Source organism: Vigna angularis, chromosome 2, assembly GCF_016808095.1.
Source record: "Vigna angularis cultivar LongXiaoDou No.4 chromosome 2, ASM1680809v1, whole genome shotgun sequence".
NCBI lineage: Eukaryota > Viridiplantae > Streptophyta > Magnoliopsida > Fabales > Fabaceae > Vigna > Vigna angularis.
Window position 1 is genome coordinate 44562993 of NC_068971.1, and position 18777 is coordinate 44581769.

Here is an 18777-nt window from a genome sequence, read left to right on the forward strand (position 1 = left end):
TCACTAAATTTGAAATTGCAGATCCCTCTGATTCATATTCTGAAGTATACAACTCAAGTCTTGGGGGTTATATTAGCTCTACTAGATGATTCTGATGAATCTGTGCAATTAACTGCTGTATCATGCTTACTAATGGTGAGGTTCTTTGTTTCCAATTTTGATTGTATTTACTTTTTTTTCATTCTAAGTTTAGTTGTTTATTTTGCTTTTGAGTTTCTTGTAGATTCTTGATTCTTCACCTGATGATGCAGTTGAGCCCATTTTGCTTAGTCTTTCAATAAGGCTTCGAAATCTTCAAGTATGTAAAGTTACTTTTATATGTATCATTTTTATTTTGCTTAAGTATTTATTTTGGTTCTAAATGTTTATTAAAGCTAGTATGTTTGACATATTTCATCTTAAAACCAATTGACATCAAGGCAGTCAAAATTTAGATAGGTGAAACTCAATCTCATAAGACCAACTTGTAAGCGAAGTTTGCACCTCCTTATATATTATAATTAAACCATATCTCTAGTTGATGTGGGATTCCAATACATCTCAAGTGTGAAAGTAAATACTAGTTGAAAAAATAGGACTAATTTTATTATTCTCAAATCATTAAAAAATACATTCTCATATCCTCTATTTGAAACAATCTAATTCTCCTAAAAAGGGAAATAGGAAAACTAGGTAAACAAAATAAAATAGAAGATTATATATTTATTTTCTATAATTAGGAAGATGCTAAAGATATCTTCTCTAATTACAACACTCTCCCTCAAGTTGGTAAATGAATATCAATCATTTCCAACTTGCCTACAAGATCTTGAAATCTAATCGGAGGAAGCACTTTTGTAAAAATATCTGCTATTTGAAGTTATGTAGGAACATGAGTTGTAATCACAAGGCCTCTGTCAAGATTATCTTTGATGAAATGTTTGTCAATCTCAATGTGTTTGGTTCTGTCATGTTGTACTAGATTATAGGCTATGCTCATGGCCGACTTATTGTCACAGTGTAGTTGCACCGGGTTATCCACTTTGACTTTAAGATCATCCAAAATGATTTTCATGTAGAGTCCTTCACACATTCCTTAAGCAAGTGCTCCAAATTCAACTTCTGCACTAGAACGGGATACTCTATCTTGCTTTTTTGCTTACCAGACTATCTCTAAGAAACACACAATACTCGGAAGTAGATTTTCTGTCATGAATAGAACCTGCATAGTCAGCATTAGTATATATTTTCATAGTCAATGTGTCTTCCCTTTTGAATAATAGCTCCTTTCCTGGACTTGACTTCAAGTATTGGAGAATTTTGTCGACTGCTTGCATGTGTCTCTCTCTTGGATCATGCATAAAATGGCTTACTACACTAACTGCATAAGCAATATTTGGACTTGTGTGTGATAGATAAATCAATTTTCCTACCAATCTCTGATACTAGGCCTTCACTACAGGAGCACTTTCTTCACTTCCAATTCTGTGATTCAGTTCTATAGGAACTGTTGAGATTCTACAACCCAGCATTCCTATTTCTTTGAGGAGATCAAGTACATATTTCCTTCGGGAGATGAAAATTTCGTTCTTGGAGTAGGCAACTTCTATTCCAAGAAAATATTTGAGTTTTCCTAGGTCTTTCATTTCAAATTGAGCTGCCAATTTATCTTTTAATGTGGATTTTTCTGTTTCATCATTTCTTGCAATAATCATATCATCCACATGGACAAGTGATAGGTTTCCGAACAAGAAACCTGATCAAGAACTCCCTCTCAACCTCTCACAACAAAGATACAGAGAAGAATGGAAAGAATCTAGTATTATTAACAAAGGAATAGTCTGTACAGTCAAGATACAGGGGCATAATCCCCTTCACAGGTCTAAGGCTTGTCAACAATCAAAGTCTCAAAAAGTCCCTTCTAACTATACAATCAATCTATTTATACAATTCCTCTGCCTTCTATCCTAATCCCATTTCCCATTATATCCAAATACCCTATATCCTAACATTACACCTCGCTGCAGAACAACCTTGTCCTCAAGGTTGGAATCAGGAAGCTTGGTCTCATGGCTCCTCTTCCTCGTCGGGTTATCATATGAGGGGAATCCACTGGCTATGGCCTCCAATTCAAGTCAGGAGGCTTGGGTGGTGGCAAATCCTCCTCTTCTTCTTCGGCCAATATCAACATTCGTAATCCCTTCTCCTGGCATTGATGGCCTGGACTGAACGGCCCTCCGCACCTAAAACACCTTCCCTCCTCCCTTCTCTTCACAAACTTCGAGTAAGGTAAGTTTCAGATATTTTTCCCCTACCATCGAAACTGGGTTTCACTATTCCGCTTCCCTGGGTCGCCTCCTTATCCATTGATCCTACACTCTCTTCTACCCCTCCTCGGCCCTGCGCATCGCGACTATGTTCGACTCGCGCTACCACCCCGGTCGTCCTCCCCCACGAACTCTGATTCTTGGTCGTCAGTCCGCCTCCGATCTTCGAAAGGTTACACAGCTTCTCCACATTACGCGCGATTTGCATGGCTGTCATCAAATCTTGTGGATCATGCGGTCTCACGTGATCACACACCTCTTCTTGGAGACCCGCCATGAAGTAACCCAGAAGTTGTTCTTCGGGAAACTTGGTCGTCTGTCCCACCAAAACTTCAAAATCTCGAATGTAATCGTCCACCGGCCCCACCTGTTTAATGGCCGCCATCCTCTCATAGACCGACCCTCGAGTTCCCCCTCCGAACCTAATCACCATCGCTCTCTTGAAGCCTTCCCAAGAGTTGTTCTTGGTTTTCTCCCTCCAAAAGCGAAACCAATACCCTGCGTATCCCTCCATGCTGATGAAGGCCAATTGCAATTTTTCTTCTTCGGCCACTCTCTGCACTTTCAAAAAATTTTCCGCCCGGTTGATCCAATTCAATGGATTCCCTCCTTTAAACACGGGTAATTCCACCCGTTTCGTCCAGTTAGACTGTCCGTCCTGGTTCCATTCCCCTTTTCTTTCTCTCTCTCCGTCGCGTCTACTGTCGTTCTCATTCACCGAAAATTGATTTCCATCCTGGTGTCGGCTGTTCGGGTGGTGATTACGATCTTCCAGCATTCTCAAAATCGCCTGAATGTCCTGGCACATCGTTGCCAACTCCTTTCTCAAAGCCCCCGCTTCATGTCGCAGAGCTACCGTGTCCGCCTTTGTCTCCGCTATCGCAATTTCGACAGCCTCCAACTGACCTTCTACCGCCACCACTCTCCGCTCCATCACTCGAAAAGGATCACCGCCTTCATCCGTTTGGTTCCCTTCTTCTCCCTCATTGCTCAGCCTCTTCCTACGTTCCACCATTCGGTTGCCTTCTAATACCGCCTTCGTCGTTCGGTGTCCTCCTTCTTCTTCACTGCTCGGCCTTGCTCGGTAGCCTCACTGCCTTCAGTCGTTCGGTTCCCCTCTTCTAAGGAGATCCGGCAGGTCGGACCAATTTGATAGGTTTCTAAACAAGAAACCTGATCAAGAACTCCCTCTCAACCTCTCACAACAAAGATACAGAGAAGAATGGAAAGAATATGGTATTATTAACAAAGGAATAGTCTGTACAGTCAAGATACAGGGGCATAATCCCCTTCACAGGTCTAAGGCCTGTCAACAATTAAAGTCTCAAAAAGTCCCTTCTAACTATACAATCAATCTATTTATACAATTCCTCTGCCTTCTATCCTAATCCCATTTCCCATTATATCCAAATACCCTATATCCTAACAAGCTATTAAGTGAGTTTATATGTAGAAGAGTGCTTTATGAATAGAGTGTGATCTCCATGTATACTTCCTCTCCTAGATTTCCATGAAGAAAGGCATTCTTCACATCCAACTGTTGTAAGTCCCATCCAAAATGCGCAACCAAAGCGAGAATAACTCGAACTGTATTCATCTTTGCCACTAGGGCAAATGTCTCTTCATAGTCAATCCCATATGTTTGGGTATATCCTTTTGCCACCAATCTAACTTTATATCTTTCTATTGTCCCATCTGCCTTATGTTTCACTGTGAATATCCATCTACACCCTACTGTCTTCCTGTCTCTTGGCTTATCAACAATCTCCCAAGTTGAATTTCTTTCTAGTGCATTCATCTCTTCTTTCATGGCTCGATTCCAATGTTCAAGTTTCATGGCCTCCTGGATTGAGGTAGGAATTTTTGTGGCATCAATGGCAAGAATAAAACTTTTGTGCTGATCAGAGAGATTGTTAGTGCAAACATACTGAGAAATAGGATATTAAACACATGATCTTCTTTCCTTTCTCAATGCAATGGGTAAATCCTTAGTAATACTTACCTCCTCCTCATTGATATCTTCAGGGATCCTCACCTCTTGATTAGACAATTCTTCTTGCTCAAGAGTCGAAGTGGGTCTTTTTCTTCTTTCATATTTTTTGCGAAAAAAATTGTCTTCTTCCTCTTCTTCTTCACTGTGGACTATGGTAGCTTCATTGCTTAGGTCTTGGGCATCCTGCAAAGACAAACATGGTAATGACAAGGAGAGTTCATCCACTTCAAATGTTTTCTCCCCTAAAGTGGTGGACTGACATAAAAGGATTGTGTTTCATGAAAGGTGACATTCATGGTGATAAAGACGCGACGACTCTGAGATGATAACATTTGTACCCTTTTTTATTAGAAGGATACCCAATAAAGACACATTTAAGAGCTCTACCACGGTTAGGATGATGAGAGTGAACAAAAACAACACATCCAAAGACTCGACTAGGTAGACTCGTTAGTAGGGAAGAAGAAGGAACAAAAGACAGTAGAGACTCTATAGGACTAATGCCATTTAAGATACGAGTGGGTAACCTGTTGATGAGATATGTGGCAGTTATCACAGTTTCTCCCTTGTAATTTTTTGGAACAGACATTTGAAAAAGAAGAGCTCTAGTTACTTCAAGAAGATGACGATTCTTTCTTTCTGCAACCCCATTTTGTTGAGGGGTGTTAACATAGGTTAGTTCATGAACAATACCATTATGAGACAAAAAATTGAGAAATTCATGATTCACATATTCAGTACCAAAAATCAGACCTAATTCTTTTGATATTTTTTCCAAATTGATTGTGGACAAGACGGAAAAAATTAACAAAAATTTGAAAACCTTCGGATTTATTTTTCATAAGGTATGTCCACGTCACACGGGTACAATCGTCAATAAAGGTAACGAACCATTTGGCTTCGGAAATAGAATCTGTGACAGGACCCCAAACATCAGAGTGAATTAAATCAAATGGAGAAATACTCTTTTTATTACTAATAGGATAACATGCATGTTGGTGTTTTGACAATTGACAAATATCACAATTAAAAGACTCAACATACTCCTTGGTAAACAAATGGGGAAACAAGCATTTGATAAGCCTAAATGAAGGATGCCCAAGCCTTTGATGATAACCATATTTGGGAATTTGCCCACGTCTCAAATGTAGCTTGTTGACTCATGATTTTTAGGTTGCTTTGGTCATCAAAGTCTAAAAAATGCAACCCACTCTGCTCCTTAGCAGTTAAAATCGTCTTCCCCGTTACAAGGTCCTGAAAAACACAATAAGTTAAAAAAATGTTACTGAACAATTTCAATCCTTTGTGGGTTTTTGCATAGTGATAAGACTATTAGTTAATTGAGAAACATGTAAAACATCCCTCAATACAATAGATGATTCCAAAATTAAATTCCCAGAGCCGCATATACGTATACCCTGACCATTCGCAACTGTAATAAGTTGTTCTTTATTTCTTTTACTATATGAGTCGAAAGACACACTAAAAGGTGTCATATGATCAGTCGCACCCAAATCAAGGATCCAAATTCCTTGAGACACATGACAAACAGTGTTGAGACAAATCTTACCTTTTATGGACAAAGTACATGATCCAGAGGGGTTACGCATTGATTCAACCATTGCTTCCAAGCACTCGAGTTTCTCCTTATAAGCTTGCATATCAAGATCTGGTGGTGGTGGGGGACTTGATTGTGAAGGACGAGATTGATTGGGGGCTTCCTGTTCTGAAGTAGTATGATTTACCCATCTTTGAGTAGATCCTTTGTTGTTTCCCATGTGCTCGAGAACATTCTTTCTTCCATGGAGTTTGAAGCATGTTTCCTTGGTATGTCCAGATCTTTTACAGTATGAACAATAGTCCCCATGAGTACCTTTTTCAAACGACTTTCCCCCTGCATTTGCTCCCTTATGGACTCCCTTTCCAGTTGTCATAACAGAGTTTGTGTTGGAGATCCCCCCATTGAGCATGACAGTTCTCTGAGTTTCTTCTCCTCTTACTATAAAAAAAACTTCTGATAGGGATGGTAATTTTTCTCTTCCAAAAATCTGTACCTGGATTGGGTCGTACTCATGATTCAGGCCTTGGAGAAATTTAAAAATTCTTCCTTTTCAATGAATTCAGCAAATGCGGCAGCATCTGTTTTACACATCTTTATTGTTTGGTTCTGACTGAATTCCATCCAAAGACCATTCAGGATTTCGTGATATTCTGATACGAAAAGAGAGCCCTGCTTTGTATTAAATATCTTGTTTTCAATGTCATAGTAAGCGGCAAGATCCTTTTTTAATGAAAAAGTACTTTGTAAACCATCCCATATTTCTTTTGTAGAAGAATGAAACATATAATTTCTACTTATCTCAGGAGTCATGGATTGCCACATCCAAGTCATAATTAATGAATCTTCATTATCCCATATTGAAAAATGAGTGTCGTCTGGTCCTGGTCCTCCTCCATCTATGTGATCAAGTCTTGAACGACCCTTGAGAACCCTTCGAATAAATTGGCTCCATTGTAAGATATTCTAACCATCCAACCGACATGTACCCCCTATATTTGGTAGGTCATTAGGACCCAAAGGAATAATCTTTACTTCAGACATCCCGTAGAACGCAACCAGGAGTCTCCGGTGACCATTTCCGAGACGACGACGGCGTGTGGGTCACACCGAGAAAAGGATCAAAACTTAAAACTCAGATATACTCAAATATAGGCCAAATGGGTTGTCACCGACCCTAGGAACAAACTCAGGAGGCTCTGGCGACTCTATCTGTGGCGGCGGCAGCGAGAGGGTCTCGCCGGAGGTGGAGGTGTGGGCTACACGTGCCGACGACGGTGGCGGCGCGTGGCAGCTTCTCTCACAGAGTGACTTCCGGCGTTGTGATCGCCGGTGTTGGGTGCACCTTTCTGCCCTATCAACAACCTCAATCAACAACGGTGGTGGTGGTCGGACAGCAGTGGCGGCGCAACTGTGCAGCGGAACGGAGCCCCAAGAACGGGAGCTCTGATACCTTATTAAGAAGTGGACTTTAAGCCTAACTCAACCTCATAAAACCGGCTAGTAAGGTGAGGTTTGCACCCACTTATAATTTATAAATTGGCCTTATCGCTATTCATGTGGGACTTCCAACACACACCCTTCACGCCGAAGTATAGAGATCTCGAGTGTGAGAGTAGACATTAATGGGTGGTTCGATAGCGGGTGGAACAGAATGCCCACATAGATCTCGTTAGGATAGGCTCTAAACATGGCTCTAATACCAAGTTGAAAAATAGGACTGATTTTATTATTCTCAAATCATTAAAAAATACAATCTCATATCCTCTATTTGTAACAATCTAATTCTCCTAAAAAGGGTAATAGAGAAACTAGGTAAACAAAATAAAATAGAAGATTATATATCTATTTTTTCTAATTAAGAAGATTTTAAAGATATCTTCTCTAATTACAACAATACTTTTAGGTGGTCCAATAACAACTAAATAGCAGGTGGCACAATAACTGAACAGACCTTGCTAGGATGAGATCTAATGCCATCTTAGAAAGAGAAGGTTAGGCCTAATTCAGACTCAATCATATTGTAAAGTGAGGTTTGTACTTACTAATATACTATAATTTGATCCTATTTTTAGTCAATATGAAATCCCCTAGATCCTTTTCCATAGATGCTTTGTAAACCAACCAGTCGATGGTGTATACCAAGATAAGTAGTAGGCTATGATACTGTGTAAGATTTCATCTTAAAACTAGTTGACATTAAGTGAAATTGCCCAACAGATATATAAGTTGCACTCTAATAACTAAGGATGGTGATGTGAGACTTCTCAACTAGAATCACAAAAAAGCAGTGAGAGAGAATGAGAGTTTGAAGCTTAAATGTTTTCACTCATTTTTAGATGCATACGTACTGATATTTTTTAACAACAACGGATCCTAGTTGACATTCAGTTACAAGCAGTAATTTAACCAAACTAACTGCTAGAGGTCCTGGAACCTTCACATTTACTAATTAATAGGTATTCATGTTAGTTAGAACAAGCTATATGAAGCTAACCCAAACACTAGGCAAACTAAGCTTTGTGAAAGGATGCCTGAAACAAAGGATGCACCTAATTAGAGTATGAGGTTTTGTGAAAAAAACTGCAGGTTCTAAGCAATAATGATTGAATTACTTTTCTTGATCTAGAAAAAAACAATACATATGTATTTAAAGGAAAAACAAAATCCTAATGAAAGAAAATAAATCTCTTCAAATAGAGGAAATAAACCTCCAGGCATAAAGACTATATCTGATACAAATCTACCAAATAAACTCCTAATCCCAATCATTTAATTTTAAAGGATTTCTTAACAACAAATCTATATTTATTGTACAGTAGATGTGCAATATTTACACCATATTTCAACAGGGTTGTCTGAAATTCATTTTAGTTATGATAACTTCCAACCTGCCTTAGTTAGGATATAAGGGTGGGGAGCATCCCCTGCCCACTATATGGCATGCTGTAGTGGAGCAGTTCTGGTAGCGATTGTAGCAAATCACCCTCAAACTCAGTGAGGTTGACCAAGAGAAAATCTGTCAATCACTCCTAGTTTGCTCTTAAAGATGGAGAAATGAAGAGGTGAGGGAACTTTGGTTAAAATGTCAGCCTTCTGGTCAGCAGCATGATAGTGAGTTACTGAGAGACTCCTTTTAAGCACCTTCTATCGAACAAAAAAGGTACCAAGTTCCATATCATTTTCTTGTATATAGAACGGGATTATGAGATAGGTACTGGTCAGATAGTCACATGAAAGCATGGGAATTTAGATAGGAATCTGCAGTCAGTTAGTAGTGACTGCAGCTAAAGGAGTTTATCAGCAGTGTTGGCCAGACTGCTGGCAAGACTGCAATATTCACCTTCTGTGGTAGATCAAGCTGTCAATTCCTGCTTTTTTCTTGGACGACCAGCACACTTGATTTAGACCAAAATCTTATGGTGTCATTGGCATCACTGAATGCTAAAAGTGAGAGACTAGAGTAGAAGAATCATCAGAAGATGTGGAATGTCCAAGAGCATCTGGAATGTAGAAATGAAACTGCTGTTGACTAACCACCTTGTCATAGGAAGGGATAGGTGTTCAAGCTCGTAGTTTGAAACTATACTCACCCAGGAACACGTGAAGCCACATCTGGCAAGGATGGGCCAGAGGGGCTCACTGGAGGGAGCCCTTGCTAGTTGTGTAGTCACATGGACATAATCAGGCAGAGGCACAGTGGTTTGTGGGCAATTATTGACTAATTTGTGCAATACCGTAAAGCTCTTCTCTATTTATACTGAAGTATGTTAACTGTAAAGGGTACAAAAAATCAATTAAATCCCTAATATCTAGTAATTGGATATTTCTTTATTTTTTGTATTTGCATATACTAAATGCACACATTTAACAACAAGTCAGCAATGCACTATCTCTATCAAAAGTGAGAATTTATATATGTATCTGTATATTAGAAGGTACTTTCTTGCTTTTATAATTTTCTTTGGATATTTTATTCTGCCTTCATATTACTAATATCCTTAGTTTATGTAAAAGAAAGAATAGAGAACTTTCCATTAACTACTCTTACTTCGGAAATTCTTACCACTTTTATGAAACAGGCAAGCATGAATGCAAAGATGCGAGCCACTTCTTTTGCAGTATTTGGGGCCCTAAGCAAATATGGAACTGGGGCACTAAGTGAGGCATTTGTTGAGCAGGTTTATAGCTAACTCTGATTGTAGTAGTAGCTTTTATTCTTTCCTCTTTATCTCATTTTTGTTTTTTAATTATGGACTCTAATGCTACTATGTAACTGGTGGTTGTCAGAAGTGGATATATGTGGATGGGTATAGAAAAGGGCATTTATTCTTGTAAGTTAACAATTTGTCTTTTATGTCGTGTTCGTAAATCATTAACAATTTGGTGTCACTTGAGTGCAGAAACAGATATTTTCACTAAGACGTTATGGGATTATATTAGCAACAAGCTTAGTACATACGATTTGTATGTATGAGAAATAAAGAAGATTGGGAGAAAATATCCCTTGTGTGTTTAGACTACACATAGGGTAGTTTATTTATATTGTAAGATATGGGCCAATGCCCTTAATACAGAATAGACTAAGCCCAAATAACAGAAACACACATCTTAACATCTAACACTCCCCCTCAAGCTGGAGCATATAAATCATATGTTCCAAGCTTGTTACAAAGATAATCAATTCTAGGTCCTCGTAAGGACTTAGTGAATATGTCTGCCAACTGGTTGCTTGAGTTAACAAACTCAGTCTTGATATCTCCGGATATGATTTTTTCTCGAATGAAATGACAATCAACTTCAATGTGTTTGGTTCTCTCATGGAAGACAGGGTTAGAGCTAATATGGAGAGCAGCTTGATTATCACATATAAGTATCATGTGAGTGACATCTCCAAATTTCAATTCACTAAGCAATTGTTTAAGCCACACAAGCTCGCAAGTAGCTGATGTCATAGCTCTATATTCTGCTTCTGCACTCGACCTTGCCACAACACTTTGCTTCTTACTTTTCCAAGATATCAAGTTGCTACCAATAGAGACACAATATCCAGAAGTAGACCTCCTATCAGAAGGGGAACCAGCCCAATCAGCATCTGAATAGCAAACGATCTTTGTATCGTTGTTAGGGCCATATAGCAAACCTTTTCCAGGTGATCTTTTAATATACTTCAGTATACGAACAACTGCATCCCAATGGTCTTCACATGGGGAGTTTAGAAATTGACTCACCACACTAACTGCGAAGGAAATGTCAGGACGCGTAACAGTAAGATAGTTTAATTTACCAACTAGTCTTCTGTACCGTTCAGGATCTGAGAAAGGCTCCCCCTGATTTGGTAGGAGTTTGATGTTAGGGTCCATAGGTGTCTCAACAGATTTACAATTCATTAACCCTGTTTCCTCCAAGATATCTAACGCATACTTCCTCTGAGATATGACAATACCATCATTGGATTGTGCTACTTCAATACCCAAAAAATACCGGAGTTTGCCAAGATCTTTGGTTTGAAAATGATGACAAAGGTGTTGTTTCATCTGAGAGATGCCAAGATAGTCGCTTCCTGTGAGAACAATATCATCGACATACACTATTAAATAGATACATCCAGCACTCGAGTGGCGATAGAACACTGAATGATCCGCTTCACTGCGAGACATACCAAATTGTTGAACAACACAACTGAATTTACCAAACCAGGCCCGAGGAGACTGTTTTAGGCCATATAAGGATTTGCGAAGACGACATACCAATCCAGATGACTCCCCCTGAGCAACAAAGCCAGGCGTTTGCTCCATATAAATTTCTTCCTGCAAATCACCATTGAGAAAAGCATTTTTGACATCAAGTTGGTAAAGAGGCCATTGTCGAAGAGCGGCCATGGCAATGAAAAGGCGAACAGAGGTCATTTTTGCCACTGGAGAAAAAGTATCACCATAATCCAAACCAAAAATCTGTGTGTAGCCTTTGGCAACCAGTCGAGCTTTCAGACGATCAATTGTGCCATCAGGACCACCTTGATAGCATACACCCACCTGCAACCAACAACAGACTTTCCAGATGGTAATTGGACAAGCTCCCAAGTTCCACTTTCCTGTAAAGCACTTAATTCATCCATCATAGCTTGACGCCAACCAGGATGAGTTAAGGCATCACCCACAGATTTGGGAATTGACACAGAAGAAATGGATGAGAGACAAGTATAAAAAGATGGAGATAATCTGTGATAATTAAGAACAGTATAATGGGGGGAAGGGTTACGGGTAGAGCGTATACCTTTACGGAGGGCAATAGGCAAGTCAGACTCAGTTGCTGGAGCCGGAGGAGACACATGAGGCGGCACCGGAAGTGAGTCATGAGGGAGACAATTACGGCGACTATAAACCTGAAGGGGTGGAGGTGAAGGAGGATCCTGTGGTGAATGAGAGTCTAAAGGAGAAGACAAAATGGGTGGAGCATCACCAGGAGGATCACAGATAAGAGGAATATCAACAGTAACAGGGAGAGGTACAGAACTAGAAGATAGGTGTGAAAAGTAAAAAGAAGACTCATCAAAAGTGACATCAGCAGAGATAAAATGACGATTGAGGGAAGGGGAAAAACACTTATAGCCCTTTTGTGACCGTGGAAATCCTAAGAAGACACATTTGTGAGACCTAGGAGATAACTTATCAAGACCAGGACTAAAATCATGAACAAAACATGTAGACCCAAAAACTCGAAGAGGTAATGGATGCAGAGGGTCTTGAGGAAATAAGATAGAATGAGGGATTTTGTTATCTAGGACGGAAGATGGCATGCGGTTGATAAGATAACATGCTGTGAGAACTGCATCACCCCAAAAACGTGAGGGTACTTGACCATGAATCAGAAGTGTACGAATTGTTTCAATAAGGTGTCTATTCTTGCGCTTAGCCACCCCATTTTGTTGAGGGGTATAAGCACATGAGGTTTGGTGAAGAATGCCATGAGAAGCCATAAACTGTTTAAACGGTTGAGAAAGGTATTCACGGCCATTATCACTACGTAAATTTCGAATAGACACCCCAAACTGTGTTTTTATTTCATTGAAAAAAGATTGAAAAATAGAAAACAACTCAGAACGATTCTTCATTAAAAACAACCAAGTACATCTGAAATAGTCATCAATAAAGGTAACAAAATACTGAAAACCTAAAGTGGACTTAACACGACTAGGTCCCCAAATGTCAGAATGAACCAATGAAAAGGGGGACGACGCCCGTTGTGAGACACTACGAGGAAAGGAACTACGAGTATGCTTCCCTAACTGACAAGACTCACACGACAAACTTGATAATGTGGACAACCTCGGGACAAGTTGTTGTAGTTTGGCAAGACTAGGATGACCGAACTGAGCATGAAGAAGGGATGGTGACTCCATGACTACGCCAACATGTGGAGAAGGGCGGAGATGATAAAGGCCATGAGACTCACATCCTGTGCCAATCATGTGTTTCGAACTCCGGTCCTGCAACCAAACAGAATCTTTAGTAAAGGAAATAACACAATTAAGAGTACGAGTTAAACGACTAATGGACAATAAGTTGAAGGGAGACCCAGGGACATAGAGTACATGATCAATGGATATGGATGGAAAAATATTAACAGTACCAATACCATGAGATGAGACTCTAGACCCATCAGCCATTGTTACCGAGGGTAAATTAGCCGGACATGACAAGGAAGAAAACAAGGACTTGTTACCAGTGATATGATCGGTGGCGCCTGAGTCAAGGACCCAAGGTCCAAGGGAGTGAGTTAGACCAACAAAAGGTGTACCTGTACGTGCAACAGATGCAGATGTAGTGGAACCAGAGTGCTGATGATTCTCATACCATCTGAGAAATTCGTTAAAGATTGCAGGTTTGTCTACGATATTAGATGAAGTAGGATGGTCTGCAGACGGTGATCGGGGAGGTGGATCAGAATTTGCCATTGCTACAGGTCGAGGAGGACGTCCATGGAGAGCATAACATCTATCAATCTTGTGGCCTAACTTGCCACAATGGTCACATTTTGGACGTCCTTTACTTGGCTTGCGAGACCGACTTCGATCATCACGTTGAGCAGCCATAACAGAGGAATCATCAGTACGAGGGGATGTCTAAGTGACGGGTTTGCTCGATATACGCAAAAGAGCAGAACAAGTAGAAGTAAAGTTGGGTATGACAGGAGAACCCAAAATCTGATCACGGACATGAGAAACATCATCAGAGAGTCCGTATAATGCCAACAACATGATGAACTTTGATCGTTGTTCCAATTCTTCAGCAGGAGTGGAAGCAGGAGGTAATATATCATTAAAGTCATGAAGAAGGGCATGAATTTTACCCATATATTCTGCCATGGGACCAGGATTGCGCGGACCAATAACAGTTAATAGGTCCTGACAAACACCATAAAGACGCTGAGTGTCATTTGTGTATAACAACTTCGCTTGTGCCCATACTTCTGAACATGTCTCATAGGATCGAAACATTTGTTTCAGTGAGGAGTGAATGGTGGACTTTATAACAATGCATAACTGAGCATCAATTTTCATCCAGCGGGAAGTGTCATCTATGAGAGCAGTAGTCACATTTTGAGTAAGATGATCTAAGTACCCCTGACTCTTCAACCAAAGTTTGATGTCGGACGCCCAGGTTGCATAATTTGTGCCATCTAACTTGTCAATGGACAAGTGTACATTCACATAATTAGTATATATTGAGGGATCAGAAGATGAGCCACCAATAGAGGTGTTTGTAGACGAGGAAGACGCCATGGAGAGGGAGAAACCCTTAAAATTCAAAGTACTCCGTTTGACGCAACGACCACAGATCCAGAAAGAGGGCGAGGAGGCGATCACGGCGGTGCTGATCGACGGTGGAAAGCTCCGGCGACGCGCCGGCACGCGCGGCGGCGCGTGAGAGGTCCGATCGCCGCGATCTTCGTACGACGGTGGTCGCCCGGCCGAGACGCTTCTGATGGTGTGGTCGCCGGTCGATTCTGGAACTCCGGCGGCGGCGACGGCAGCGGCGGCGGCGACGGCAGCGGTGGAGGCGACGGCAGCAACGGCGACTGCAACGGCAGCGACAGTGATGGGTGCCGGAGACCGTGGAGTTGACTGGAACTATTCCTGTGCTCTAGATACCATATGAGAAATAAAGAAGATTGGGAGAAAATATCCCTTGTGTGTTTAGACTACACATAGGGTAGTTTATTTATATTGTAAGATATGGGCCAATGCCCTTAATACAGAATAGACTAAGCCCAAATAACAGAAACACACATCTTAACATCTAACAGTATGCACTAGCTTGATAGGGAGTGTTAGATATATTATCTTTATCTTATCTTTTATCTTTAGTTAGTTTGTTATTATTTTTTTTTTATATTTTAGGCTTAGCCCATATTTCTTCTATTATAAATAGAGGACCCTCTGTGCATATTTAACAAAAAGGGAGATTAATCTCTTACATAGTTTTCACTATATTCAACAATTAGTGCAAACATAGTGAGAAATGGGATATTTAGTACATGATCTTCTTTCCTTTCTCAATGCAATGGGTAAATCCTTAGTTAATACTTACCTTCTCATTGTTATCTTCAGGGATCCTCACCTCCATATTAGACATTTTTTTTGCTCGAGAGCCGAAGTTGGTTGTTTTCTTCTTTCATATTTTTTGCCAAAAAATGTCATCTTTCTCTTCTTCCTTATTGTGGACTATGGTAGCTTCATTGCTCAGATTTTGGGCATCCTGCAAAGAGAAATATGGTAATGACAAGAAGGGGAGCTCATCCACTTCAAGTCCTTTCTCCCCCTGAAGTGGTGGACTGGTATAAAAGGATTGTGTTTCATGAAAGGTGACATCCATGCTGATAAAGATGTGATGACTCTGAGGATGATAACATTTGTACCATTTTTTATTAGAAGGATACCCAATAAAGACACATTGAAGAGCTCTGGGATCTAATTTACCACGATTAGGATGATGAGAGTGAACAATTACAGTACATCCAAAGACTTGACTAGATAGACTCGATATTAGGGCGAAATAAGGAACAAAAGGCAATAGAAACTCTATAGGACTAATGTCATTTAAGATAGGGTGGGTAACCTGTTGATGAGATATGTGACAGTTAACACAACTTTTTTCTAGTAATTTTTTGGAACAGACATCTGAAAAAGAAAAGTTCTAGTTATGTCAAGAAGATGACAATTCTTTCTTTGTACAATGTGGTGTTTACACATGTTAGTTCCCGAACAATACCATTATGAGACAAAAAATTGAGAAATTCATTATTCACATACCTAGTACCATTATCAGACTTGATTCTTTTGATATTTTTTCCAAATTGAATTTGGACAAAATGGAAAAAATTAACAAAGATTTGGAAAACTTCTGATTATTTTTTATAAGGTATGTTCACGTGACACGAGTACAATTTTTAATAAAGGTAATGAACCATTTTGCTTCGGAAATAGATTCTACGACAGGTTCCCAAACATTAGAGTGAATTAAATCAAATTGAGAAGTACTCTTTTTATGACTAATAGGATAAGATGCACGATGGTGTTTTGACAACTGACAAATATCACGATTAAAAGACTCAAGAGACTTATTGGTAAACAAATGGGGAAATAAGGACTTGATAAGATTCTACTCAAATTTGGGCCAAATAGGACTCCATCGACCCGTGGAACAGACTCAGGAAGTTTCGGCGACCCTTTTTGTGACAGCGGCGACAAGTGAGTCTCACCGAAACTAGCATATGGACTACACACGCCGGGAACAGTAGTGGTGTGTGGCAGTGTCTTTCCTATAGCGATTTTTTGTGTTAGATTCTGATTTAGAGCAAATAATTTTGGAACATTTAGAGCACCCTTCAGAATTAGATTCTGATTTATCATAATATCTTCTTTTCCAGCAACTATGATGAAAGTTCCATCCTCAAGTGCAATTTTTTAGTTAGTTGCATGGGCTCTATAAGATATAAACCCACTAGAACATTGAGACATGTGGTATTTGGCTTCAGAATCAACTACCCATAGAGCTTTAGAGGAACTTACGACATTAAGTATGTTAGAAGTCTCACGTCAACTAAAGATAAGTCTAATTTAGAATATATAAGTGAGTGCAAACCTCACTTTACAATCTGATTTTGTGGAGTTGAGTTAGCCTTAAAGTCTACTTCTTGACATGGTATTAGAGTTATGGGTTTGAGTCTATCCTAGCGAAAATGCTAATTTATAATGTATAAGTGGGTGCAGATTTTGTGGGGTTGAGTTAGGCTTAAAAAGTCTACTTCTTGACATGGTATTAGAGTTATGGGTTTGAGTCTATCCTAGCGAAAATGCTAATTTATAATGTATAAGTGGGTACAAACCTCACTTTACAAGCCAGTTTTGTGGAGTTGAGTTAGGCTTGAAGTTCACTTCTTAACATAATGTATAGGAGTACAAAATATTACCTACAAATGCTAAGGAGCAATTACTTGAGTCTACATGTTTTGTTAATGTGTCCAACAATCCTATTAATTTTAGACAAACCAGTTTTGTAGGGTTGAATTATGCTTAAAATTCACGTGTGCAGGAGTACAAAATATTACCTGCGAATGCTAAGGAGCAATTACTTGAGTCTACATGTTTTGTTAGTGTGTCCAACAACCATATTAATCTTAGAATCTCCTATGTGGTGAGTCGAGCTTTTTGAGTATCAGACCTTTTTTAGGTTTGAACTGTGACAATGTAGGCCGAGAAGGAATACAATAGAATAAAGAAAGGTTTGTGATGTTTCTGCAATGTAGGCTGCGCAAGAGATCACACTGGCCCCCAAGGATTTTAAATATCTGATACCATGTTAGAAAAATTATTTTTGATATTATTCATAGAGGAGCAATTGCTCTTAAATAGAATACAAAGACATAACAACTGAAAACCCTAATTTATGATGGATATAATCTATCTCTACAATTTAGGATCAATGCTCTTGTACAATAAATATAAAATATATTGTCAGATTATTAACCCTCCTAATTATGAAATGCAGTTAAATCTCCCAATTATGTAATTACAACTGTACAGGGACATATTGACTGCAGCATAAAAAAACGGGATTCTAACAGGTGACATAACTAGCTGATAGCAATTTTACCACGTTTTCATTCTGAATACCATTTGGGTTAACTTAAAATGATAATTAATACAAGTTTGGTACATACACAGGAAAAAAATTGGCCACATTTAAGCTTGTAGTTAAGAACTATTTGTGCCTTATTTCTGCCAACCGGCTATTTGTAGACTTACCCATACTAAAGCCCCGAGCTGGGTACAATGCCCAGTTCCCTCCATCCTTAACTAATCTCCAAATACAGAATTTCACTCTTATCTTGTGCTACTATAAAGTTATGCACTGATATGTTTATATGATAATCTTAGACTTCACATATTCCAATTTAAAGGTAGTTGTTTTTATCCAATAACCAAATTTGGAATTTGCAACTTGGCAATTTCAAAACCTAGTAAAATACTTTATTACAAGGAAAACAAAAGGTTAATCTCTTAGTAGGTACACATCATACTTCTTTCTTGTTATATAACCAGTATCCAAAAAAATCATATATTCTTAGAAATATTATCAACCAAGTTGACAAGTTTATCATCCAAGTATTCCAAGGTGATATGTCTTCCATTATTTTGGTGCACCTTTTGATTGCATAGTAGACTAACTGAACTGGTGATCGTCATGTTTTAGCTTCTCTAAGTATTTCGGCAAGCTCATTTTATGTCAATGATTTTTTTGAAAGGTGCATGCTGCTGTTCCTCGCCTGATCTTGCATCTTCATGATGAAGATGTTAGTGTCCGATCAGCCTGTCGGGTAATTGACCATCATCGTGGATTTTCTTGAATTGGAGA

General features: G+C 39.3%; 1 protein-coding gene across 10 annotated transcripts in view; it reads left to right on the forward strand.

Moving 5' to 3' along the window:
* LOC108322435 (protein SHOOT GRAVITROPISM 6) overlaps window positions 1–18777 on the forward strand; it is a 68290-nt gene that overhangs the window by 47466 nt on the left and 2047 nt on the right. For 8 of the 10 annotated variants that reach the window (XM_017554512.2, XM_052872736.1, XM_017554513.2 and 5 more), the window contains 4 exons: window positions 22–135; window positions 224–298; window positions 9940–10038; window positions 18668–18739. In XM_017554512.2, the coding sequence (XP_017410001.1) occupies window positions 22–135; window positions 224–298; window positions 9940–10038; window positions 18668–18739 (360 nt within the window). Of the gene's footprint in view, window positions 1–21; window positions 136–223; window positions 299–9939; window positions 10039–10147; window positions 10346–17910; window positions 17987–18667; window positions 18740–18777 lie in introns of those variants that run through there. The other 2 variants (XR_001831605.2, XM_052872739.1) reach the window with 2 other exon arrangements.